Source organism: Balaenoptera ricei, chromosome 7, assembly GCF_028023285.1.
Source record: "Balaenoptera ricei isolate mBalRic1 chromosome 7, mBalRic1.hap2, whole genome shotgun sequence".
Classification (NCBI taxonomy): Eukaryota; Metazoa; Chordata; class Mammalia; order Artiodactyla; family Balaenopteridae; genus Balaenoptera; species Balaenoptera ricei.
This window is the reverse complement of record NC_082645.1, coordinates 1,232,048-1,258,181: the sequence shown is the minus strand read 5'-3', so window position 1 is coordinate 1,258,181 and position 26,134 is coordinate 1,232,048. Positions and strand designations below refer to the sequence as shown.

The 26,134-nt window shown below is 35.8% G+C and overlaps 1 protein-coding gene across 4 annotated transcripts in view; it reads left to right on the top strand.

The window, feature by feature from the left end:
- Positions 1-26,134, top strand: part of RAB3GAP1 (RAB3 GTPase activating protein catalytic subunit 1) — a 157,960-nt gene that overhangs the window by 37,446 nt on the left and 94,380 nt on the right. For all 4 annotated transcript variants that reach the window (XR_009504167.1, XM_059927599.1, XM_059927600.1 and 1 more), the window contains exons 5-8: positions 1,442-1,520; positions 19,174-19,293; positions 20,197-20,362; positions 24,859-24,958. Coding sequence is in view for 3 of the 4 variants with exons in the window: in XM_059927599.1 (XP_059783582.1) it covers positions 1,442-1,520; positions 19,174-19,293; positions 20,197-20,362; positions 24,859-24,958 (465 nt within the window). In the remaining variant the exon portion in view is untranslated. The remainder of the gene's footprint in view (positions 1-1,441; positions 1,521-19,173; positions 19,294-20,196; positions 20,363-24,858; positions 24,959-26,134) is intronic.

Genomic DNA, 26,134 nt, shown 5'->3' with positions numbered 1-26,134 from the left:
TTTCTGTTGTATATATTATTTTCACAAACAAAACAGTTAGATAGCATCTGCATTTAGATTCATAAACTAGGACAGATAATTTGACCGTGTATATACATGTTTAAGATAGTTATACAGCAAAATAAAATAATTAAACCAGAATATGAATAGATATACTTTAGGAATAAGGGGAAGAGGGAAATATATGCAACTGGTGGAAAGTCTGATTATAGCCCAGAGATTTCCGGGTACAACATTCTGCTGATTAATGAAGGAACCTGTTCAAGGTAGAGAAATCTTAAGTGCTGTTAATTTGAAGAAAGATCATATATCAAGGAAAAGCTGGTGCAAGTAAGGAGGCTTAGAATCAGTGTTTCTGAGATGAATAGATGAAGGAGACTGTGGTATGATGAGAGAAGGTGAATGGATTTAAGGTAGTTAAGGCATTATTGCTGTGTGTGTGTATGTATTGGGCAGTTTTAATTTGGTTGTGATTGAAGCTGTAACTAATGGTAGAAGTTACAAGCAAACCATCAACTCAGTTAATTTGGAGATACATGTTTAAAACTATTATCAGAGGTCAGAAGATCTGAACACTGGTCTTTTATTTATTGGAGTTGCTTATTGCTTTAATTAGAGCATCAAGTCATTAGTGTTCTATTTATTCTTTTTTCAAATTAACAAAATACAAATTTGCTCAGCAAGTTTAGCTATACAGCAAAAGGAAATTGTTTTTTTTTTTTTTTTGGCTGCACAGTGTGGCATGCGGGATCTTCCCTGACCAGGGATCGAACCTACGCCCCCCCACAGTGGAAGTGCGGAGTCCTAACCACTGGACCTCCAGGGAGGTTCCAGGAAATATTTTTATAAACATTATTCTTTATGCTTTGAATTTATTATGCATTTACGAGTGTAAGTAATGATCATTGATGTTAGTATCTTATTATGGATAGTAATGCAAGTACTTACAGATATATGGGTTATAAAGGAGAAGCTGCGTAGTGGTTTTACAAGAATATTTAAGACGGCCAGGGGTGAGCAAAGGCTAGCCATGGGAGGTGGTATAGAGTTGACAGACTTCTAAGTGTAATTTTGAAGAAAAGTAAAGACAAGGGCAGGCCAAGAAGAACAAATAAAACAAGGTTTTCTAGTAAGGAATGAGAAATTGTTTGAATCATGATTTAGAAGAATGGAAAATATAAACATGGGAATGATATATATCAATATATATTTTTTTATGGACTGGCTTCTTTTTTTTTTTTTTTTTAAAGAAAAGGGAGAGAGCAAGAGAGACACTGGTCTTCCTCCAAAACTTACAGTTAGCCTTAGATATAAACATTAAGCAGTCACAAAACTACATGGACTAGCAAGACATGTCATAGAATGATTTGTTTAAATCATATGATAAAATTCTGCCTTAGAATGAACATACTCACTTTTTAATTATCAAATATTTCTGTAGATGTTATTCCACAATCTATGCAAGATTTGCTGTGTATGAATAATGACTTTCCTCCCAGAGCACATTGCCTCGTAAGATGGTAAGTATACATTTTACTCAGGTAATTTTTAGTATGTATGTCGGGAAGGCCCCATGACTGACTCCAGGTTTGATGATTTGCTAGGAGTTCACACTGGGCTCAGCATGTAGTTGCTCTTATTGCTAGGATTTCTTACAGTGACAGCATGCAAAGCAAAATCAGCAAAGGGAAAAGGTGCCTTAGGCGAAGTTTGGAGGAAGTGCAAGTGTTTAAGAGTCCTTTCCTAATGGAGTCACAGAGGACATATTCAGTTCCTTTTGCAACAAGTTGTGACAACACATGAAACATTTTCTACCAGAGAAGCTTGTTAAAGCCTCAGCTCTCAGGTTTTTATTTAGGGGCTGGTTACGCAGGCACCCTCTGACTGTTACATAACAAAATTTCAGACTCCTAAAAGGAAAGCAGGTGTTCAGCATAAACCACTTTGTTTGTACGAACAGTTTAGGCACAGTAATTCTTATCATTTAGGGAAACTGGTGAGACCCCTCCACAAATCCAGGTTCCCAGGTTCCAGCCAGCGGGCAGCCTTACAAGTAGGCCTTTCTGAGGATAGCAGTCATAGTCCTGCTCTTAAATCCTTTCTGAACAGTATGTGTCGTAATCTAGGTTGTACCTAACTGTAATTCTGATGACTAGCATAGAACGCTTAAATATCATAGGAAACGTAATACATATTGCTGAAAATTGAATTGACATAAAATGCTGATCTCAAATAGTTATGTGATAACATCAAAACTCTCTTACGTCTTTTAATCTTTCTAAAGGTCTTTTAATTTTTTTCAATTATTCTCAGCATCTCTTTATTTTGGAGAGGTTGGTATTAAAACATACTACCATCAAAATGGCCCAAGTATGAGTATATGGTCAAGGAAGGAGACCTAGTTGAAGGAAATTTATATACTGGTTTTAATTTATTCTGTTGGTGTGAGTTAGTCTTTTGATTTTTTTTATTAAAGAATTTCTAAGGAAGGGGAAAATGATAATATCTGTGTTTGTTTCTTCTTCGTTCCATTGTGATTACTATATCAAGTAGATTATGTAGCACTAAAAAGAAGAAAACTGTTTGCAAGTGCAATAAACTGGTTAAGGTTTCATAAATAGTCTTGTTATTTTAATGTGATCTTTTAAAAACTGTGAACTTAACTACAAAAGGAATTTAATGAATAAATTACCCATTTAATTTAACCCATCTAGATTCTTTTATCTTTTAAAATGTGAATACATACATTTAACATGACAAAATATGCCAGAAGGCAGCTTGTATCATAGAGCATACATTTATGTGCATTCATTCATTCAGCATTAATTGACCATCTACTGTTTGGCCAGACACTGAATTAGACAAACTAATGTTTAATTTCTAGCTCAAGTACTTATTATCTCAGCAACTTTGGGCAAGTTATTTAATTTCTCTGATTTGGTTTCTGCATTGGTAAAGTAAGAATAATAAATAACATGTACCTTTGAGAGTAATTGTGAGGATTTCACAAGATAATGACACATAGTACATATATCAAAATCTCACTGCTGTTATATAATTTCTGTTCAGCTTTTTAATATGTATTTCAAAAAAGTATATTTGACACATAGTCCATAGTTAAATATTCATTGAATAAATACATGAAACCTTTCTATGTATGAAATTAATAAATCACTTGTTAGTGATTTCTTTATTAACGAAAGTCAATTGTTAGTAGTTTTTTAAAAAATAAATTTATTTATTTTATTTATTTATTTTTGGCTGCGTTGGGTCTTTGTTGCGCGCGGCCTTTCTCTAGTTGCGGCGAGTGGGGGCTGCTCTTTATTGCAGTGCACAGGCTTCTAATTGTGCTGGCCTCTCTTGTTGCGGAGCACGGGCTCTAGGCGCGTGGGCTCAGTAGTTGTGGCTTGCGGGCTCTAGAGCGCAGGCTCGGTAGTTGTGGCGCACGGGCTTAGTTGCTCTGCAGCATGTGGGATCTTCCTAGACCAGGGCTTGAACCCGTGTCTGCTGCATTGGTAGGCGGATTCTTAACCACAGTGCCACCAGGGAGCTCCCAGTAGTTTTTTTTTTTAATGTTCCCATTTACTTTTTAAAAATTTTACTTTTAAAATTAGCATACGGTAAATTGACTTTTTTGTTTTGATGAACAGTTCACTGAACTTTAACACATGTATAGGTTTTTTTTAAATTGCTCCCACAGTCAGAATATAGAGCAGTTCTGTAACCTCCCCCAAACTCCTCTTCTCTGTTATGATGCTGCCAGTCACTGATATGTTCTCAGTCACTATAGTTTTGTCGTTTCAGGAGTGTCGTAGAGATGGACTCAAATAGTAACTATGTGAGACTGGCTTCTTTCCCTCAGCATAATGCTTTTGAGATCCTTTGAAGTAATTTTTTGTCAGTAGTTTTTTCCTTTTTATTGCTGAGTAGTATTCTGTTTTAAGGATATACCACAGTTTAATCATTCACCTGTTGAGGGGTAGTAGGATTGTTTCTAAGATTGGACATTTATGAACAGAGCTGCTGTAAATATTTTTGTGTAGATCTTTTATATGAAAATATATTTTCAGTTTACTTGGGTAGATATCTTGGGTGGGATTAAGTAGTAGTAGTAGTCATATGGTGAGTGTATATTTAACTTTATAAGAAACAGCCAAACTGAGTTCCAGAGTGACTGTACCATTTTGCATTCCCACCAACAATATATGAGAGTTTCAGTTGCTCTATATCCACAGTAGTACTTGGTGTCAGTTTTTTTAGTTTTAGCCATTCTAATAGGTATGTTGTGATATCTCATCCTAGTTTTAATTTGAATTTTGAATATCTTTCCTGTGTTTATTTGCCATCATATATACTCTATGGTGAAGTGTCTATTCAAGTCTTTTGTCCACTTTTTAATTGGGTTGTTTTCTTACTGCTGTGTTTTGAGAGTTCTTTATATATTCTGAATACAAATATTTTCTCTGGACAGTAGTTTATCTTTTCATTCTCTTACTAGTGTCTTTTCCAGAATAAAATTTTTAAATTTGATGAAGTTCAGTTTATTAGTTTTTTACTTTATGGATCATGCTTTAGTGCCATGTCTGAGAATGCTTGCACGAGGTCACAAAGCCTTTCTTCTATTTGATAAAAATATATAAACTTTAAAAAAACTTTGGCTTATTTTAGATTTATGAAAAGTTATAAAGATAGTACAGACTGTCCTGGGATACCCTTCACCCAGTTTTCCCTACTGTTAACAGTTTATGTTACCATGGTATGTGTGTCAAAACTGAGAAACCAACAGTGGTACATTATTATTAGTTAAACTTTATTTAACTAGTTTTTTCACTACTTCCATTTTCTGTTCCAAGATCTAATCTGGGATACCGCATTGCATGTAGTTATATCTCCTTAGTTTCTTTAGTCTCCGTTCTGTGAAAATTTCTGTCTTTCCTCATTTTTCATCACTTTGAGCTTTTGAGGGGTACTAGTCAGGTATTTTGTAGAATCTCCTTCAATTTGGGTTTGTGTCTTTTTAAAAACTTTTTAAAGTAAGAAAATTTTTTCTGTGGTTACACTTGGATTGTGGGTTTTGGAGAGAATACCATAGAGGTGAAATGCCTTTTTATCATATCATATCAGAAGGTCATGTTATCATCGTGACTTAGTCACTGGTGATAATAACTTTGATCACATGGTCAATTCTGTGCTTTATTCTAAAAGTTTTACATTTTATATTTAGAGCTATTATCCATTTCAAGTTAATTTTTGGGTAAGATTCTTTTTTTTGCATGTGGATGTTTAGTTGTGCCAACCTCATTTGTTGAAGAGTTTCCTTTCATCATTGACTTACTTTTGCACCTTTGTCAAAGATCGTTTGGCCATGTTTGTGTGGGTTTGTGTCTTGGTTGCTATAGTTTTGTAATAAGTCTTTAAATTAGGTAGTGTGATTCCTTCAATTTTTTTTTTTTTTTTCAATTTTCAAAGTTGTTTTGGCTATTCTAGCCCCTTTGCTTTTCTATTTAAATTTTAGAATTGGTTTATCTATGTCTACAAAAAGTCCTGTTGGAATTTTGATTGGAATTGCTTTGAGTCTGTAGATCAGTTTGGTGGAGAATTGGTATGTTTACTATGCTGAGTCTTCCATTTTATGATCATGGTTGGTCTCTCCAATTATTTAGGTCTTCTTTGATTTCAGCAGGCAGATCCTGTATATGTTTTCTTAGATTTATATCTAATTACTGCTTTTTTAAAAGGAGCTATTGTAATGGTATTATTTAAACATTTTTCATATCCAGCTCTTTGTTACTAGTATGTGGGAATATGACTAATTTTTGTGCATTGACCTTATATCCCATGACCTTACTAAATTCAGTTATTAGTTCTCGGAGGAGTTTTGTGATGTCTTTTGGATTTTCTTTGTAAACAGTCATGTTGTCTGTGAATAGGGGTAGTTTTATTTCTTCCTTTCCAATCTCTGGGTCTGTTTTATTCCTTGCCTTTTTAAACTGGCTAAGGCTCCAGTAAAATACTGAATAGGAATGATGAGAGTGGACATCTTTGTCTTGCTCCTAATCTCAGAGGGAAAGCATTTAGTCTTTTACTAGTAAATATGATGTTAGGTGTAGCTTTTTCATAGATGCTCTTTATTAGGTTGAGAATGTTCTATTCCTAGTTTGCTGAGAGGTTTTATATGAATGGATGTTGAATTTTGTCAAATGCATTTTCTGCTTGAATTGATATGATCATTTGTTTCTTCTTTCTTTATTTTTTTATTATTTTTGGGCTGTGTTGGGTCTTTGTTGCTGCGCATGGGCTTTCTCTAGCTGTGGTGAGCGGGGGCTACTCTTCATTGCAGTGCATGGGCTTCTCATTGTGGTGGCTTCTCTTGTTGCAGAGCATGGGCTCTAGGCCCACAGGCTTCAGTAGTTGTGGCTAGTGGGCTCTAGAGCGCAGGCTCAGTAGTTGTGGTGCACGGGCTTAGTTGCTCTGCGGCATGTGGGATCTTCCCAGACCAGGGCTCGAACCCGTGTCTGCTGCATTGGCAGGCAGATTCTTAACCACTGTGCCACCAGGGAAGTCCCCATTTGTTTCTTCTTTAGATTTTTAATATGGTGATTACATTGGATGATTTTGGTAGATAGCTAATTACCTTTGCATCCGCAAGATGAACTCTACTTCTACTTCGTGGTGTAATTTGTATTTGTGCTTATATGTATTGCTGAATTTGATATGCTGATATTTTGTTGAGGACTTTAGTGTCTGTGTTAATGAGAAATATTGGTCTGTAGTTTTCCTATATTTTGGTTTTGATGTCAGAGAAATGCTGGCCTCATAAATTGGGAAGTATTTTGTTCACATCTGTTTTCTGGAAGAGACTGTGTAAAATTGATGTTATCTTCTTTAATATTTGGTAGAATTTGCCATTGAAACCATCTGGGCCTGGAGTTGTTTTATTGAAGTGGCAGTCTCTTCTAAGATCCAGGCTTTAAGCAGAAGTCGTAGTTCCAGTTCCTTGCCTCATGTACACCCATATCCCTGAGGGGCCATTCAAAACGTTACAACCTGTGTACTGATTTGGATTGATGGAAAGTCCATGCACAGACAATGCTTGATTAAGTATAAAGGATACAGAAGGAACTGATGTGTTTAGGGTACCTTGTAGGGAGATTGGTAACATCATCAGAAAAATATGCAGCTTCTTACTCTCAGTCCCTCATAAGCAAGGGGTGCTAATATCTGAGTCATATAATACTTTTGGAAGCATAGTTTCCAGACCTAGCCTTATTTATATTTATTATGAGGCTCGGGCATTTTGGACATAACCTAGCCTGGATACATGCCAAAGACCACTTCCCCTGGGCTGGTTATACCTTATCAGTCTCAGTGATATAATTCACATTATCTGTGCTAAGCTAAATATGTTGTATTCTCAGACATAAACAGCCTTTTCTTCCATCACTTTCAGTCTGTCTAGTCTATCAAAGCACCTTCAGTTTTGCAGACAGCTTTGTGAGTCATGCTGATAGGCTTTTAGCATCTGAAAGGCTTATCCTGTAAAATCCCGATCCCTAGTCCCTAGCTGTGAGGGCCTATATCCAGAGTTGATAATCCCCTGTTTTTCTTCAGAGTCACCTTGCATGCTTACTTCTGCCATTCAGTTCCCTCTTTGTTTCTGTGACTCAGGAATCTCCTTTCTATTCTTTCAAGTTCAGCTGTGTATTTCAAAAACATTATCATGTCTTATTAGGTATTTTGGTGTGTTTGGGGGGAAGGGGGACCTGTGTCATGTCAATCTGCTGTATCACTTCCATTTTTTTAATTTGATTTTTCTTAAAGGTTAGAAGGCCAACAACCAAACTTTTGAGAACTATTTGAAAATTCGACATGTTAAAAGTATGTGTGTTTTCTTTTATTCAGCAAACATTCTTTTTAAACATTTACTATGAGCCAGGTACTGGGATATCAAAGATAAAATGTGGTCCCTGCCTCAGTGAGCTTTGGGATTAGAAGAGGGTTAGAGACAAGGGAACAAACGGCAACACTGTTGATAAGTGCCCTCAGGGCTTGATGCAAACTCATAGGAGATACTGCCTTTCTAGACAGATCAAGTCAGGAAAATGTTTCCAGAAGAGGTGATGCTTCACCTGAGTCCTGCAAGCCAAGTGAGAATAAGCCAGGTGAAGTTAGATGAAAAGATATTCAAGGCAGAAGAAGAGCATCAGTAGACGTGATGATACCTAAATGAACTTGAAAACTGCCAGTAGTTTGGTAAGCCTGGAGCATGGCAGCTGAGTGTGGAGAATGGCAAAATATGAGATGGTGTCTGTGTATTTGGACCCTAATGCGAACTGGGCATCTTAAGAAGATTTCATAATGTTCTCATACTTATGTTTTTTTTATAGAATTTTAAAATTGTAATTGTTAAAAATAAAAATTCTTAAAATTTTCAAGGATACAAATTAATCACCATGGTTCTTAGCAACTGAAGAATAAGATACACAGAAGTTTTCACCTATAGATATTTCATTTTTTAAATTGAACTAAAGTTAATAAAGCAGACACTGAAAATTTGAGGTATTATGCAAAATATTTATACCATACATAATACAGTTAGTAAAGATTGACCCTGTCAGAATGAGAAAAACTTAACATATGCTTAATCAAAATTCGATTAATCTATTAAAGATTCTATTAATCTTTAGAAAATAGAACATTTATGTCAAATGCCGAATTTTGATGGTTTAAGTTTATCAATCTACACCTATTTTGATATCTCCTAGTTTCGGTTTTTATATCAAGCACCTGCCAGATTAGCTTTAAGCCTGTTTAACTTTTTAAAGGGTATTTTATAAAACTGGTCTCAAAAAGATATGTGGACATGATTGCTACTGAACCTGTTCTTGGGTCTGCACAGCACAGCCAATCTACTAAAACCGTATTGTGGTGAAGTAAAGTGCAGCGTTTATTGCAATGTACCAAGCAAGGAGAATGGGCAGCTCATGCTCAAAAGACCCAACTCCACGATGGCTTTCAGGGAAGGGTTTTCAAAGGCACTGCATGGTCCATGATCAGCTTGTGCTCAGTTCTTGGACTGGTTGGCATCAAGGTGAAGTTTCGCACATCATCATTCTTCTGGCTCCAACCAGTTAGGGGTCTTTGTGCTTGGGGTTGGCAGTTTTCATCTGGTGGGGGTCTGGTTTCTGTAAAAACAACTTAGGAATGTGTGTCAGACCTTTATATCTTTCAGGGAACTGGGAGTTCAGTGACTCTGCTATGTGGCTGATTTATAGTCTAAATTGTTACCAGTTTTCTGGCCCAGCATCTTTGCTTTGTTTCTACATGCTTACATTTCCTAATAATTAACTCTTGAGCCAGCCTTTTGAGATTCAGGGGAGGTCTGGGAGACTAAAGCAAAAGCCTCTTACTTCAAAAAACAGGGACACAGGGGCTTGTTTACAGTTTCATGATTAAGTTTTATAGTCTAGGCAGGGTAACTGATCTTAATGATGTGATCTGTTGGCTGATTCTCTCTGCCTCCTTATATACCTATCCTTTAAATACCTTCTAATGGCTGATCCTGAAATCATCATTAGAGATTTATTCCCTTCATTATTTGTTATTTATTAAAAAAAATTAGCCCTAGAAATGACACAGACATTAGCCTTAGCAGACATTTATGTCCAAAGGTAAATTTATGAGATATTTTTTGAGCAGAGGGTGTGGTGGCCAGGATAATGAACCTCTGTACCTCCTAAAGATGTCCACATCCTAGAACATGTGAGTATAGGTTATGTGGCAAGAAGGAATCAAGAGAGCAGATGGAATTAGGGTTGCTAATCAGCTGACTTTAAGATAGGGAGATTTTTCCTGGGTTATCTGGGTGGGCCGAGTATAATCACAAGAGTTCTTAAAAGTAGAAAAGAGGCAGAAGATAGTCAGTGTCAGAGTGTTGTGATGTGAGAATAACTTGGCCTGCTGTTCCTGGATTTGAAGATGGAAGAAGGTCATGAGCCAAGGAATGAGGGTAGCCCCTAGGAACTGGGAAAGGCAAGGAATGGATTCTCCCTTAGAGTCTCCAGAAGGAACATAGCCTTGCTGACACCTTGATTTAGCCTGGTGAGACTTGCGTCAGACTTCTAACTTATAGAACTGAAAGATAATAAATTTGTGTTGTTTTAAGCTGCCAAGTTGGTGGTAATTTGTTACAGCAGCAATATGAAAATAATACAAAAAGTGAGAGCATAAATGTTATATGCCTGGGGAGACTTTACTGAGATTAGAAAAATACACTGAAAGTACAGCTGGGTTTAACTGAGGACAGATTTTGTCTCTGATTTTGCCTTTGTCTAGCCTGGTCTTTGGGCTTTCACCTTCAATCACACTTTATTGGTCACCACAAAGAAACAGCAACAGCGTAAGCAACAGTCCATAAGAAATCTTGGCAGCTGTGTAGTTGAATAATTACGATAGCTTTTTTTTTTTTTTTTTTAAACATTTCTCCCTTTTTTTTTTTTTTAAGAATTTCACTTTTTAAAAATTTATTTATTTATTTATTTATTTTGGCTGTGTTGGGTCTTCGTTTCTGTGCGAGGGCTTTCTCCAGTTGAGGCAAGTGGGGGCCACTCTTCATCGTGGTGTGCGGGCCTCTCACCATCGCGGCCTCTCCTATTGTGGAGCACAGGCTCCAGACGTGCAGGCTCAGTAGTTGTGGCTCACGGGCCTAGTTGCTCCGCGGCATGTGGGATCCTCCCAGACCAGGGCTCGAACCCGTGTCCCCTGCATTGGCAGGCAGATTCTCAACCACTGTGCCACCAGGGAAGCCCCTATGATAGCTTTTTTAAAAAAGATTCATATTTGTGATTTTAATGTATTTTTTTTCTAGTCCTAGAAAGAGATACGTGTAAAAGAACCTGATAGTTTTGAAAGAATGGTATTTAGCCCTAAGGACCTGTAAAATGTTCTTATTCTTTCAAAAGCAAACGTTTAGAGGACTTCCGGTAACTGTGACATGAAGAATTTTCAATTCCTCTCTGGAAAAAAAAGTGTGAAAAAAAAAGTATGAAACTGGAAAAAAAAATAATCAAAACAACCATTTCCAGGCACTAGAGGCAAATAAATTTAGGAGCATTTATTCTTGAACAACTGCTAGAGCTTAGGTAAGAATAGAGGGAACCTCTGGTCCTTTTGCCCATTGCTGTTTCTGTCACCTCCCCCTCTTCTCCCCAGTCTGTGTTGATGAGAACTGTAGCTTTCCAGTCTAGGTTGGCAGTGAAAACCATCAGCTCTATTGCCAGATGCGCAGGTTTGATTCTGGGTGGAGGGCAAAAGCCGGTGGCTTTGCCTACTAAAAGTAGCAGACTCAATTGAGAATGGATGGGGAAACCCTGTACCTTTGCTAGGTCAAGGTTCCACACCTAGTCCAAAGCCAGTGGTGGATTATTCAGAAATTTAACAGGGAGATCCTGTATGAAAGCCATAGTAGAGCTGGATACACTCTGTACACATGCCTGTATGATAGGGAAACTACATGAGTGCATGGGAGACCCAAGAGAGCCCTAACTTGAGAACTGGTTGCAACTTTGTATGCATTCCCCAACCCCGACACCCAGATCAGTCAGCAGAAGGGAAGCCTTATGGATTCAGCCATTTGAGCACAATCTGTGCCCCAATTACTGATTCACCACGAAGCTATACAGACAAGGAGTAGCCCCTAGGGAGCCAGGCTAAAAAATAAGAAGAAAATTACTGAATAGAGACGTAAGTAACAGAACACTTTGGGGAATACAGATTGCACAGTTGTAGTCTGCAATTTACTAAATACAAACAAACAAAAAAGAAACTAACAACCAGCAGAAAGTTAAAAGGGACCTGATTTTACTACAGTATGTTACCTAAATGTAATTTTCAACCACAAATTAATAGATTTGCAAGGTCACACAGGGAAGTGTGACATGTGTAAGTAGAAAAAAACAGTCAGTAGAAATGGACTCTTATTGGGTCCAGAGGTTGGATTCAGCAATAACTTCAAAGCAGTTATAAGTGTGTTCAAAGAATTAAAGGAACTGTATCGAAAGAATTAAAAATAGACTAACAATGAGTCAAATAGGAAACCTCAGTAAATAGAAATTATAATAGAGAACCAAATGGAAATTCCTAGAGTTGAAAAGGATAGCTGAAGTAAACTTTGACCAGATATGCTCAAAAGCAGATCTGAGATAGCAGAATAAAGAGTTGGTGGATTTGAAAGATTAATAGAAATTATCCAATCCAAAGAATAAAAGAAAAAATTAGAGAAAAATGAACAGAACTTTAGAGATGCGTGGGTCAGTATCATTGTTCCAAAGCATACTGTAATGGGAATCCCAGATGAAAAGAAAGATAAGGGCAGAAAATATTATTTCAGAAATAATGGCTGAAAACTTCCCAGGTTTGATGGAGAAAAAAAAAATTCCTTAGGGACCCTGGAATCTCAATGAACTCCAAGTAGGATAAACACAGAAGAGAACCACACCTAGATACATTCTAGTCAACTTGCTGAAACCCAAAGACAAAGAGAATCTAGAACAGCAAGGGAAAAATGACTCATCATGTACAAGAGGACAATACTGCTCGCTGGCTTCTCATTAAAAGCAGTGGGAGTCAGAGGGCAGTACAGTGACATATTCAGAGTGCTGAAACAGAAGAAAACTATCAACCAGGAATTCTATAGCCACCAAAACTATTTTCAAAAATAAAGGTGAAATAACAACATTGTCATATAAACAAAGCCTGAGAGAATTCATTGTAGGCTGACCCGCCTTACTGGCAGTATTAAAGAAAACAGTAACTCAGATCCACGGGAAGAAATGAAGAGCATTGGAAATTCCCTAATAAATACAAAAGATATATTCTCTTCTTTTTTTAAAACATAAGTTTGCCTAAGCAATAATTATAGCACTGTATTGTTGGGTTTGTAACGTGTATCCATAATATATATGACAATATTGCACAAAGAAAGAGGGGAAGAAATGGAGCTATATTGTATAAAATTGCTAGATTTTACCAAAATTAACCTAGCAGTGTTACTGAACCAGACTTGGGTCCGTTTGCCTGTGTGCAGGCAAGCCAGTCTACTGGCACTGGGTTGTGGTGAAGGAAAGTGCAGCATTTATTGCAGGGAGCCAAGCAAGGAGTCCAGGGCAGCCAGTGCTTAAAAGACCCGAAGGCTTTCAAGGAAAGACAGGGTGAGGGAGGGGGTGGTTTGTGGGGCATGTGATCAGCTCGTGGGCATTCTTCTGATTGGTTGGTGGTGAGGTAATTGGGAGTCAGCATCATCAACCTTCTGCTTCCAACTGGTCTGGGCGGGCAGCAGACAGTTAACTTCTCCCACCTGGTGGGTGTTTCAGTATCTGCAAAACAGCTCAAAGAATATGGCTCAGAATATTTAATTCCTCCTCCCGTGAGGAATTAAAGGTCCTTGACTTTGTTGATGGCTAAACTATTATTATTTTGTCTTGCTTGACTGTTTTCCTTTCTTCATTTTCTCACTTCTCTGATTAAATTTATTCTTTGACTAAAGTTTTTCTACAGACAGAAGGTAGGCAGAGGACATGGGTGGGAGTCCTGTTCCAGGAAGGGCCCATAGGGTCCTGCTTGGTTATAGTAGATTATAAATTAAAGATACAGAATGCAATATCGAAGGATCATTGGGGGAAAACATTGAAAAAAAAGCAGTTTATTGAACACTTCCATTTTCTCAGTTATTTTTGTAGATGCTAGGGATTTAAATAAGTCTAAGAAATGGTTTTTTCATTGTTTATCACCACCATTTTTGGTGATCCATTATTTTATGCATATATTCTTTATACTGTTTGAAGAGGCTCTGAATATATTTCTTTCTAAAGTAATACATGTAAGGATTTTAAAATTGTAGCAAGCAAGAAAGAAAAAGGCATCTTAAAACAAAAGAGAAAAGTGAGTGGTAGATTGTCCTACCTTTCTCAATTGGAGGATGTGATGCTAAGGCTCATTTATATTTAAACTTAGTATTTAGTATACATATGTAATTTGTTAGATAAAACAACTCTATGATTAAGTATTGCCATAGTGGGATTTTTATTTTTTATGTTGATGCATTTGAGCTCCAAATAAATTTAAATTGCTAAACTAGAAGTTGTAGGATATATAAAGATTTATTAATGAAACTCATTATCTTACATCACATTCCCCTTTCACTTTTCCCACTCTCTCCTCCACATCCTTCCCTTTTCCACATATGCAAAAATGTGGGCTAAAACATCTCATGCTTTCTTAATTTTGGATAACCAAGAACAAAACCATGGGAAATGTGGGTTATGTCCATCATATACTTTTTATGAATATGTGAGTTATATGTATATGTATTTTTGCGCATTGGGGGATTTTTTTATATGGATTTTACTATACGTATTATTGTGATATATATTTCTTTTTTCTCAGCATTTCATATAGCCTTTATATCATTAAGTTCAGATTTACCTTATTTTTTTTAATGACTATTAAATTTTTCCTAGTATAGGGAGGTACTGTAATTATTTACCCATTTCTCTGTTGAAGGAGCTTAAAGTTGTTTCTAGTTTTTCACAATTAAACTATTATAATGAAGTTCATAGTACATATATCTTTGTGCATTTGTATGAATGTTTTTGTAGCATAGATATAGAGAGATATAATTAGTTCAAATTTTGTGAATTTTAAATATTGATATATTTTGCCTTTTTGCCCTCTGGAAATGTTTTAAGAGTTTATACCACCACCTGTGGCATATCCCAAACTCTTGCCAACACTGGATCTTATCAGTGTTTTATATTTTTTGCAGATTTAATAGGTTGTGATATCTTGTTTCATTTACCTAGTCACTGTTAAGGTTGAAAATCTTTTAATAGAATTATTAGCCATTTATATTTCTTATTATTGGAAATATATATTAGTTTCGCTTATTTATTATGCTTAATTTTTTATTGTGGTGACACACAACAAAATTTACCATTTTAACCATTTGTTTTTTCAAAGCCTACTTTTTGTTGTTGTTGTTATATTTATTTATTTATTTTTATTTATTTTTTAAAGAGCTCCTGACATTTATTTATTTATTTACTTTATTTTTTTTGGCTGTGTTGGGTCTTCGTTTCTATGTGAGGGCTTTCTCTAGTTGTGGTAAATGGGGGCCACTTTTCATCGCGGTGCACGGGCCTTTCACTGTTGCGGCCTCTCTTATTGCGGGGCACAGGCTCCAGACGTGCAGGCTCAGTAGTTGTGGCTCACGGGCCTAGTTGCTCCGCGGCATGTGGAATCTTCCCAGACAAGGGCTTGAACCCGTGTCCCCTGCATTGGCAGGCAGATTCTCAACCACTGTGCCACCAGGGAAGCCCCTTTAACCATTTTTAAGTGTACCGTTCAGTGGCATTAAGTACTTTCAAATTTTTATGCAGCCGTCACCACTGTCCATCTTCGGAACTTTTTCATTTTCCCATATTGAAACTCTGTATTCATTAAACAATAAATCCCCATTCCTTCCTACCCTAGCCCCTGCTAAGTACCATTCTACTTTCTGCCTCTATGAGTTTGACCACTCTATGTACCTCATATAAGTAGAATCATAAAATATTTATCCTTTTGTGACTGGCTTATTTCACTTAACATAATGTCTTCAAATTTCATCTGTGATGTAGTATGTAGTATGTAGAATGTCTTTCCTTTTTAAGGCTGAATAATATTTCATTGTATGTATGTCCCACATTTTGTTTATCCATTCATCTGTTAATTGACAGTTGGTTTGTTTCCACCTTTTGACTATTGTGGATAATGCTGCTGTGAACATGGGTGTTCAAATATCTGTTTTGAGTCCATGCTTTTAATTCTTTTGGGTATTGGCCCAGATGTGGAATTGCTGGTCATCCTGCGTTTTAAATTTTTGAAGAACCACTGTGTTCTTTTCCATAGCAGCTGTACCATTTAGCGTTTCCGCCAGTCATGCTCAAGCATTCTGATTTTTCCATATCCGTGTCAATACTTGTTTTCTGTTTTGTTTTGCTTTTTTAATATTAACCATTCTAATAGATGTGAAGTAGTATCTTGTGGTTTTGATTTACATTTCCCTAATAATTAGTAATGTTGGCTACATCTTTTCATGTGCTTATTTGCAGTTTGTATATCTTCTTCAGAATAATGTCTATTGAAATCCTTTGTCTATTTTTTAATGTTTTGTTGTTGTTGATTTTGCTCATTTTTTAAAGCTCCCACCTAATGTTTGTTTACTTGATGAAGGTATGGTCTCAGGCTCAAGTAGTTCTAGTAGGGAAAGTAAATCAATGATTTATATTGATCTTTTTAAAAAAATTAATTCCTCGTTATTGCCACTAGGAGGCTTATTAGCAAGTGTAATCAGGTTTCTTGACAAAGCCAGTGTGCATAAGAACAACCTTTTTTTTTTTGTAAGGTATAATTGATATATAATGTTATATTAGTTTCAGGTGTACAACATAATGATTTGATATTTGTATATATTGTGAAATGATCACCATAGTAAGTCCTGTTATTACCTGTTAGCATACACAGTTACAAATTTTTTTTTCTTGTGATGAGAACTTTTAAGATTTATTCTCTTAGCAACTTGCAAATATGCAGTACAGTATTATTAACTATAGTCACCATGCTGTACATTACATCACCATGACTTACTTTATAACTGGAAATTTGTACCTTTTGATCCTTTCATCCATTTCGAACACCTCCCACACGCCACCTCTGGTAGCCACCAATCTGTTGTCTGTATCTATGACCTAGGTGTTTCTTTGGGTTTTTTTGTTTGTTTTCTGGTTTTTTTTTTTTTTGATTCCATATGTAAGTGAGATCATATGTTACTTTGTCTTTCTCTGTCTGACTTGTTTCAATTAGTATAATGTCCTCAAGTCCATCCATGTTGTTGCAAATGGTAAGATTTCATCCTTTTCTATGACAGAATAATATTCCATTGTATATGTATACCACATTTTCTTTATCCATTCATCCATCAATGGATACTTAAGTTGTTTCCATATCTTGGCTATTGTAAATAATGCTGCATTGAACATGGGGGTGCATATATCTTTTTGAATTAGTTTTTGTTTTCTTTGGATAAACACCCAGAAATAGAATTGCTGGATCATATGGTAGCTCTATTTAAAAATTTTTTGGAGGCACCTCCATACTGTTTTTCCTGCTGGCTGCACCAATTTACATTCCCACCAGGGTTCCTTTTTTTCTATATGCTTGCCAGTACTTGTTTTTCTTTTTTTTAAATTTTATTTATTTATTTTTGGCTGCACTGGGTCTTCGTTGCTCCTTGCGGGCTTTCTCTAGTTGCGGCGAGTGAGGGCTACTCTTCGTTGTGGTGCGCAGGCTTCTCATTGCAGTGGTTTCTCTTGTTGCAGAGCATGGGCTCTAGGTGTGTGGGCTTCAATAGTTGTGGCACGCGGGCTCAGTAATCATGGCTCGTGGGCCCTAGAGCGCAGGCTCAGTAGTTGTGGCGCACGGGCTTAGTTGCTCCGCGGCATGTGGGATCTTCCCGGACCAGGGCTCGAACCCATGTCCTCTGCATTGGCAGGTGGATTCTTAACCACTGCGCCACCAGGGAAGCCCTCGTTTTTCTTTTCTTTTTGATGATAGCCGCTCTAAAAGGTGTAAGGCGATTTGTCATTGTGGTTTTGATTTACATTTCCCTGATGATTAGTGATGTTGAGCATCTTTTCATGTACCTGTCAACCACTTGTATATATTGATCTCTTAAAGATAATGATAATAGAAAAAATACATTCGAAATCAAAGAAGAGAGCATATTTAACAGGGGTAATGGGGTGGTATTTGAGATAAATCTTCAAAAGAATCCATTGCTATTCTGTGATGGCAATTGAGTGTAGGGGAAACATTCCAGGTAATGGAAACAAAGTACTGATCAGTAGGGGAGATGAACCTTTGAAAAGAAGGTACAAAAAGTATATATAATGTAATCTTTTTTGAGGATAGGATGAGTAAATGGATGGATGGAATAGTTCTGGAAGAATGACCAAGAAACTGTTGGCAGTGGTTTCACTCTAGTGCCTGGGGATACCAAGGCAAAATATTGTTTTGTTTCCTTTCTTCCAAGGACATTAAGAAAAGAAAGAAGAAAACTGTATTTAAAGACCTTTAGAGCTTAAAAGTCACAGCTCTGGGTTCTTTCCAGTATTTGATGCTGCTTCTACATAACTAATTTTGATTTCAGGGGTAGGAGGGTGGAGGTGAGGTGAGAAGATGAAATAAATTTTTGTCATCTAAACAGTAAACAGATTATGGGTTGGACTTTAAAATGTTTTAAATCTTTTTTTTTATTGCTGTTTTGGGGGTTTTCTTGAGAATGTTCGTAAAAATAAGCATTCATAACTGTTTACATAGAGTTAAAATAAATTAGGCAAATGAGTAATGCCTTTTATAAATTTATTTTAAAAATATTATTAAATAAAAATACATTGGGGAGTGAATAGGGTAGGAATTTTCAGGAGGCAAGATCACCAGTTTGACCTTAACATTTTTGTAAATTTTGGCTACAAATTTGTGGTTTTTAAAGGACTTGTCAACTAAATGAGAAGTTTTCATTACTGTAGGATACCATAGCAAGAGTAAGCCATTTTCTGATAATTTTGTGATTCCTAATATGTTATTGAGTAAAAGAACATAAAAATTCCTTAATTAGGATACTAGAGTAAACCATGTTCTCAGCACAAGTACATCATGGCTGATAATTCTTTTCCTGACATTTAGGGAATCTATTAAAATTTTATCTTTCCACATTAGTGGACTTAATGTTATCAGTTAATTAACGCAAGATGTCAGTGCTGGCTTTCATCTTTTATTTTTGAAAGCTAACTTTTAAGACAAACCTGTTATTTAATGTTTTTTCTTTGTGATTTCAGTAAACTGCTCCTAATTTGTAAAGAATAGAGAGAAAACAGTAGATGAATGATGGAAATTTTTCACCAAATGAAGGAAATCCAGGTTGTTATAGATTCAATTGCCATTTGAGAAAGAAAGAAGGACCTGTAGTTCAAGCCTAAGTTTCCTTCAGGGAAATTTTTTCATGTTTCTCAAATAATAAATTTTAGTATTCTGACATTTTCCCTTGTTTAATGGCAGTGATTCTTTTTTTTTTTTAAGGTATGGACTCCGAGAGTTTGTGGTGATCGCCCCTGCTGCAAATAATGATGCTGTTCTCAGTGAATCTAAGTGCAATCTTCTTCTGAGTTCTGTGTCTGTTGCTTTGGGAAACACTGGCTGGTAGGTGGACATTTCGAAAAACCTTGACATGAGTTTAAGAACTATTCTAAATTATAATTTATGAGGGAAAATGATTACTGTTAGGTTTTTGAGTATGATTAAGATTAGTACTTGTACATTATTATATTGGAATAAGGTATGTAAGGACAAACTCAACAAAACCTTTAGGGAAAGCATTTCTAAAGGGAAACTTACTGAAATATTACATGACTATTTAAAATGGAGAATAAATTGTACTGTTTTTGTATTTTGCTTCCAAATGTTTCATTTATTTAAATTTTGGTGCAAAATCTAATTTTAAAACTTGATGACAGAGCATCCCCTTGTTCAGCCTCAGCTAGGAACATGCATTCAGGTAACTCAAATTTTTTGTTTCTCTGCACACGTCTTCAAATGCTTTGAAAGTGCTACGAGTATTGATTTTGAGATTACAAATAGATTTTAGTGAGTAGGCTAATTTGCGGTTATGGCAATCTTTGAATAAGGAGGATAACTATGTCCTCAAATGATAAAGTAAAAAATAATTCACCACTAGTGTGGGTTTAATTTATATTGCTTAATGCCTGTGAATCAAGTTTTATTATGACCTTGGAAAGCCTCATATGATAGGATCACTTTTATTCAAGAAAATTTTTATTCTGCTTTTTTATGACTTTCAGCCATTTTAAAATAGTTTTCTGACTACAAAGTGCCACTAAATGATAATTTCTTCAGTTTATTAGTGTAAGGAGAAAAGGAACTAAGAGTGTCTTTGTTTTAAATGTGAGTCTGGGGAGTATTCCTTGTTTAGTGCTTTTAAATAGTTGAGATTAAAATAACGTAATAGTGGAAAAACTTGAGATTTAGGAGTTATTCAGTATTTAGTGAACTTACAGTCTATTCCTTTTTAATTATGCCCTATAGCCAGGTGCCACTCTTCGTGCAAATTCATCACAAATGGCGAAGAATGTATGTGGGAGAATGTCAGGGTCCTGGTGTCCGAACTGATTTTGAAATGGTTCATCTTCGAAAAGTGCCAAATCAGTACACTCATTTATCAGGTCTGCTGGATATCTTCAAATCAAAGATTGTGAGTTGGCATTGATATTTTCAGTCTTATAAAAGCAGTAATTGGTAATTTATGATTACATAGAAATATTTCTAATGTTGAAATGTAATTACTTAGAAGAAAGATGTAATTGACCACATAAATTACTGTGTATGTTTAAACAAAGTGTCCAGTTAGATTTTTAGTGTACTATTGCTCTAACTGATTTTGTTTGTTCAGTTTGTTAACATTTATCTCCTGCATTAACTCTTTATACTCCTTTTCCTCTAATAGTAATGTTGCCAACCTCACCACATGAGTGGGCTTCAGCATAGTTGCTTGTTCAGGGCTCTGACTGAGTAACTGAGATGTGAACTCTTTGGGTTCTGAATTGCTTTTTTTTTCCCCAAGGGTCTATTTAATTTGATGTTTAAGATTAATCAGGCTTATATTCTATGACTGAGAGCAGCAGGGCTGAATTGGATGTGCTCAGTATATCTTTGGTGTTCTTTAAAAACACTATCACAGAGATATGGAGGATTTGCCTGTGCTACTCTGGGGGAAGAATTAGGGTCTAGATTGAGGAGCTATTTGTGAATACCTCTAGAAAAGAGAGCAAAGCCAGGTAAGTAAGTGGTGGAAGGGATTCTCCACTTAGAGAAATAGTCCCCTTAAGTGATTAAGTTGGCACCCATTTCACTAAAAGTGATCAAACTTGATTAACAAACTGATCTCCAGGTATGGTACATTGAATAGGATATATCATCTGTGTTGCATTCCTGCTAAAAATGTTTAACATAACTCAAAACATGAGGAAACAATCACATATTTCCAAAATGAGCCATATTTTACAAAATAAAAGCCCAGACTCTTTAAAAATGTCAGTATCATGATAGGCAAAACAAAGGCTGGGAGCTGTTTAGCCTAAAGGAGACTGAAGTGATATAACATGCATGATCCTTGATCAAAACAAAATAGCCATAGAGGACACAAATGGGACAGTTGGGGCAATTTTAATACGGACTGTATGTTAGAAAATAGTATCAATATTAAACTTCTTGAGTGTGATAATCCTTGTTCATAGGAATTACATGGTGAAGTATTTAGGGGTGAATTGCCATGATGCTTACAACTAACTTTCAGAGGTTCAGCCAAAAAAATTGTTTATGTAAATATATGATAGTATGTGCGTGTATCAAAATGTTAATTGGTGAACTTGGTGAAAGTCATACCGGTATTCATTACGCTAGCTTTGCAACCTTTCTGAAGGTTTGCAAATTTTGAAAAGGAAAAAAATGTAAGAAAAAACGCTGAAACGTCTTTTTTAACATACATTGTTTGTAGAAAGATATTTAGGATTAGAATTTAATTTCATAAAAAATATGTTTTCAGTTTTGAGGCCATACATAGCAGGGTGGTAGGATTATCACCACCCGGATAAATCCGTTTGACATTTAAAAAAAAGTCTGCATATCCTGGGTTAAGAAATTTAAGTAAAAACTTCTTTATACCCTTAGTCCCTTTCCTCAAAATAACTGTTGTTAGCTGTTTCTTGTGATTATCTCTATTAAAAAAAGCATAGAAGCATATCTTTTAGAAAGTTCCATGTCTGTATGTAACTTTTTTTCAAAACCTTTCTGGACTTTGAAATGCTTTAAGTACTGCTTAATTCTACACGTGTTGCTTTGAGGAATTTTTGAAAAAGGCAAGTGTGCGTTATTTCTACCCCGTTAGTTTTACTTTGTTCTTACCAGAAGTCTTCAATTATATTTAATTATTTTAGATCAAATCCTAGTCAGATGCAAATATTAATGCTTTATTCCTCTTCTTAAAAAACATTAGTGAACGTTATTTTCATGGATCTTGTATGTCACTCTTCTACGTTACTCAACTTCTCTTTAGTGAAACTGGGGACCATCTTGATCTGTGGAGCCTGACTTTCATTATGACTGTTTACTAATTGTACTTTAAAAACAAAAGTGTTCCTAATCAGTTTATCACATCATCTGTCAGAACTTTCACAAACCTCACTTGTCTAAATATGAAACATTTCTCAAAGTTGATTTGATAGAGTTGAACTTAAGATAATTGAGACTTGGTTTGGGTACTTCAGTGGTTTTACATAGTTAAAGCTACCCAATATGTGGCTCTCTTATACTTTCTTTATAAAGCTATCTTTAGGGGCTTCCCTGGTGGCGCAGTGGTTGAGAATCTGCCTGCCAATGCAGGGGACACGGGTTCGAGCCCTGGTCTGGGAAGATCCCACGTGCCGCGGAGCAACTAGGCCCGTGAGCCACAACTACTGAGCCTGCGCAACTGGAGCCTGTGCTCCGCAACAAGAGAGGCCACGATAGTGAGAGGCCCGCGCACCGCGATGAAGAGTGGCCCCCACTTGCCACAACTAGAGAAAGCCCTCGCACAGAAACGAAGACCCAACACAGCCATAAATAAATAAATAAATAAAATAAAATAAAAAAAAAAAGCTATCTTTATAAATATTACTCTTTAAATCTACTGGAAGTGTTCCAAGGCACTCACCCTCCACTGGCAGTTTATTTCATTTTCACATGGATCTAATTATTAGAAAAGGCTTCATTGGCAGGGTGGCAGCAGAGGGTGGTTGTCCTTGGAATCACATCCTCTTTTGCCACATAATCCTCTAAATATTTGAAAACTCTCTCATACCCTGGTCTTTCCTTTTTCAGTTTAGACATTCTTCATTCTATCAGATGTTCCTTATATTTCATAGTTTTATATTCTGATTGTTGTTTTGGATATTTTGTCTTTTTTAGAACTACATTTCTTCATGTTCTGGGGAAATTTTGTTTGCAGGCTCATTTTGAATGAAGGCTTTATTTACAGTTTTTAACTTTCTCTCCCATCCTCTCTAGCGGTTTTATAATTTTGCGGTTGCTCCTTACCTGCAGAATATTTCAGACGCTGGTCTTAAAATGATGTTTGGAGCCTTTTGCTCCGTGTTGATATTGGGGTATTGCACATTGAGTCTTGGACTCATTGGATTGCTTGCTTGGGTCATGAGAGTGGGTTTGTCCCCCACTCACACAACTTTCCCTAGCCCCATACCTTCCAACAAAGCCACTGCACGAAGCAGGAGTGCCTTGCCTCAGGGTCTGCCTTAAGTAGAGAGTCTTACAGTACCCTCATTCTGGGTGAGTACTTTTGGTTCCATTTAATGCAGTCTGTAATCCTGGCTCTCCCTGCCTTCGTCTGCATGTGGAACTCAGCAAGCATATGCCTTGAGCCCCATTTAACACTTTGGATTTTCTGTACCTTTTCTAGGGCCCACAAAGATATTTATGTCATGTTTGGTCCTAGGTATTTCTTTTTGGTCATCTCTTTCTATATTTGTCTACATTGCTATGTGACTGGAGCGGAGGTTATATGTCAAAGTGACCTTGTTGTGGTTTCTAGATCATTTACACCCAATTACAGGTGAACGCTCGTTTGCTATCTAGACCTGAGTAAAAAATAATTATTCCTGACCAGCCAGAATCTTACCTTGCTTGTCTAGGACACAGCAGCCCAAAACTGAATTAGCTTTTTTTTTTTTTTGGCAGCTACCTTATTTTGTGACTTGAGATTGAGTTTGTGTTCAGTTAAAGTTACTGATGACATTTATAGATGCTGCTGCTGAGCTAAATGTCTCTTTATTCCTCCTGACCAGCAGTATCAGCAACACCTGGAAACTGGGTAGATATGCAGAATACTACTGAATCTACATTTTCACAAGCTTACTAGGTCATTCCTATGCATATTTAGGTCCTATGGCACATTAATACAGGTTAACCATTATTAAGGGAAGCTGAGATTGTGAGATGTTTGGATGATATTATTAATTTTTATGATTTTTAATGAATGTAAAGATAGATCTAAATTTTCTGATTCATTAATAGAAACTACATGAGTGGCCGTTTGTCACAGTCTAAAATTCTGGTTAAATATTCAAGACTGGCTTTAATTTGAATTTATTTTCATTTAAAAGAAAGAAAAGACATCATCTTCTCAAACCTAGTGTTACACTTTATATAATAGTTTTACCTTATTTAAAAAATGAGTCACATTTTTTTCCACATTCAACATGGCTGAAGAGAATAGTAAGAAATTATGTTTGTATAATTAAAATTGTATAAGATATTTTGAAAGAGCACTTTATATAATAAAATTTAATATCTCTTTTCCTGGTAGTAGTTTAAACAGCTTTATTTTAATGTAATTTGCTCTCTGGCATTAATTCATCTCTTGAGCTTTTAAGCTGTGAGAATTTCTCCCATGAAAATGTTTTCCTAAATTCTGCACCTTTGGCTGTAATAACTTAGTGACTTTGCTTTCCTTTTTAATGGCTAGAATATCATACATTTTTCATGGCTAGAATGTGCGTGCCGTATCTAACACTGTAATCTGAAAATCCACATTTCATGAAGGTAATAATTTATCCATTCCAATAGTTTGAAATTTGGTTCTGGTATTTACAAGGATACTAACATTTACATGGTATTGTCTTTGCATTTATTTCCTAGGGATGTACTTTAACTCCATTGCCTCCAGTTAGTATTGCTATACGGTTTACCTATGTACTTCAGGATTGGCAGCAGTATTTTTGGCCTCAGCAGCCTCCAGGTGAGATAATTTAGAACTATATTTAACTTACTGAATATAAATGGAGAGAAAATATGTTCAGAAATTAAAACTATTTAACAATGTGTTTCAAGTGTTTGAAATATTTGTAACTCATTTTAAATGTAATATTGCTGATTTCATTGCCTTTATCATTTTTTTCTCTTAAAAAAAGCTGTGTAGGTTGTTCTAGAGACAGAATTATTCTATACCTGACAATCTGTTTTTGAAAGCTAATATTATTTATAAAGCATTCCCTTGCTGTGGAACATCGTGTGCTGCAAATTAGTATGTAATGAGTAAAATGTCTGCTTTCAGAATATAATAAGAGAAGCCACCCTCATAGGCTAAGAACAGACACGCACAGAACCTTATAGAGAGTAGAGTTTGAAGAAGAGGGCTAAATAAGGAAAGCAGAAAAGATAAAAAGATGTGTATATACATATACACTTATGCTGGGAAGAGCTGTAGACTATTTTAACCTGCATTTTTATAAAAATGTGATTAAAATTATTTTACCTACTTAACCATTGATATACTGATTCATTAGCAGTCATTAATTATTAGCCTATAATAGGCCGGCTCTGCCAGGACACAGATATGAACAGACATTATCTAAGTTGTAGAAAAGCTCAGCCTGGTGGACATTTAGCTTAATTAAGTGAGGTTTAGGTTCCTGGATGTTTCTCTCACAAAAAGTGCAATTATATCCAAGTCTATCTAATAAGAAATTTAATATAAACTTATAAAATAATTACAAGGATTTTACTAGCCTGAAAACATTTTCCATTCCACCTTCCTCAAAGAGAAATAAATTATAATAAAATAATATTCTTTACTGTTTATTTTTGTTCCAAAATGGTTGGTTTGTTTATGAGATTGAAAATAGTAAATTGATTATCTTGGGATGATACTAAAATTAATGTAGTACATTTAGCTTTTGGTGGTTATATATACTACTACTGTTTTATTTTATATACCACTGAATAATTTGAAACTAATGTGCAGTAAAAGAACTCCATCTAAACTACAACAGAGGGAAATAAAAGCTAAGCTGAGATTTATATTAGAAGACTCAAATGTTTGTTTTGGTAATTTTAGTTTCCAGACAACAGTACGCCTTTGTTAATGTTCTATTGCTAGTTTTTTAAAATGGGCATCAAAATATTAACCTTCTTT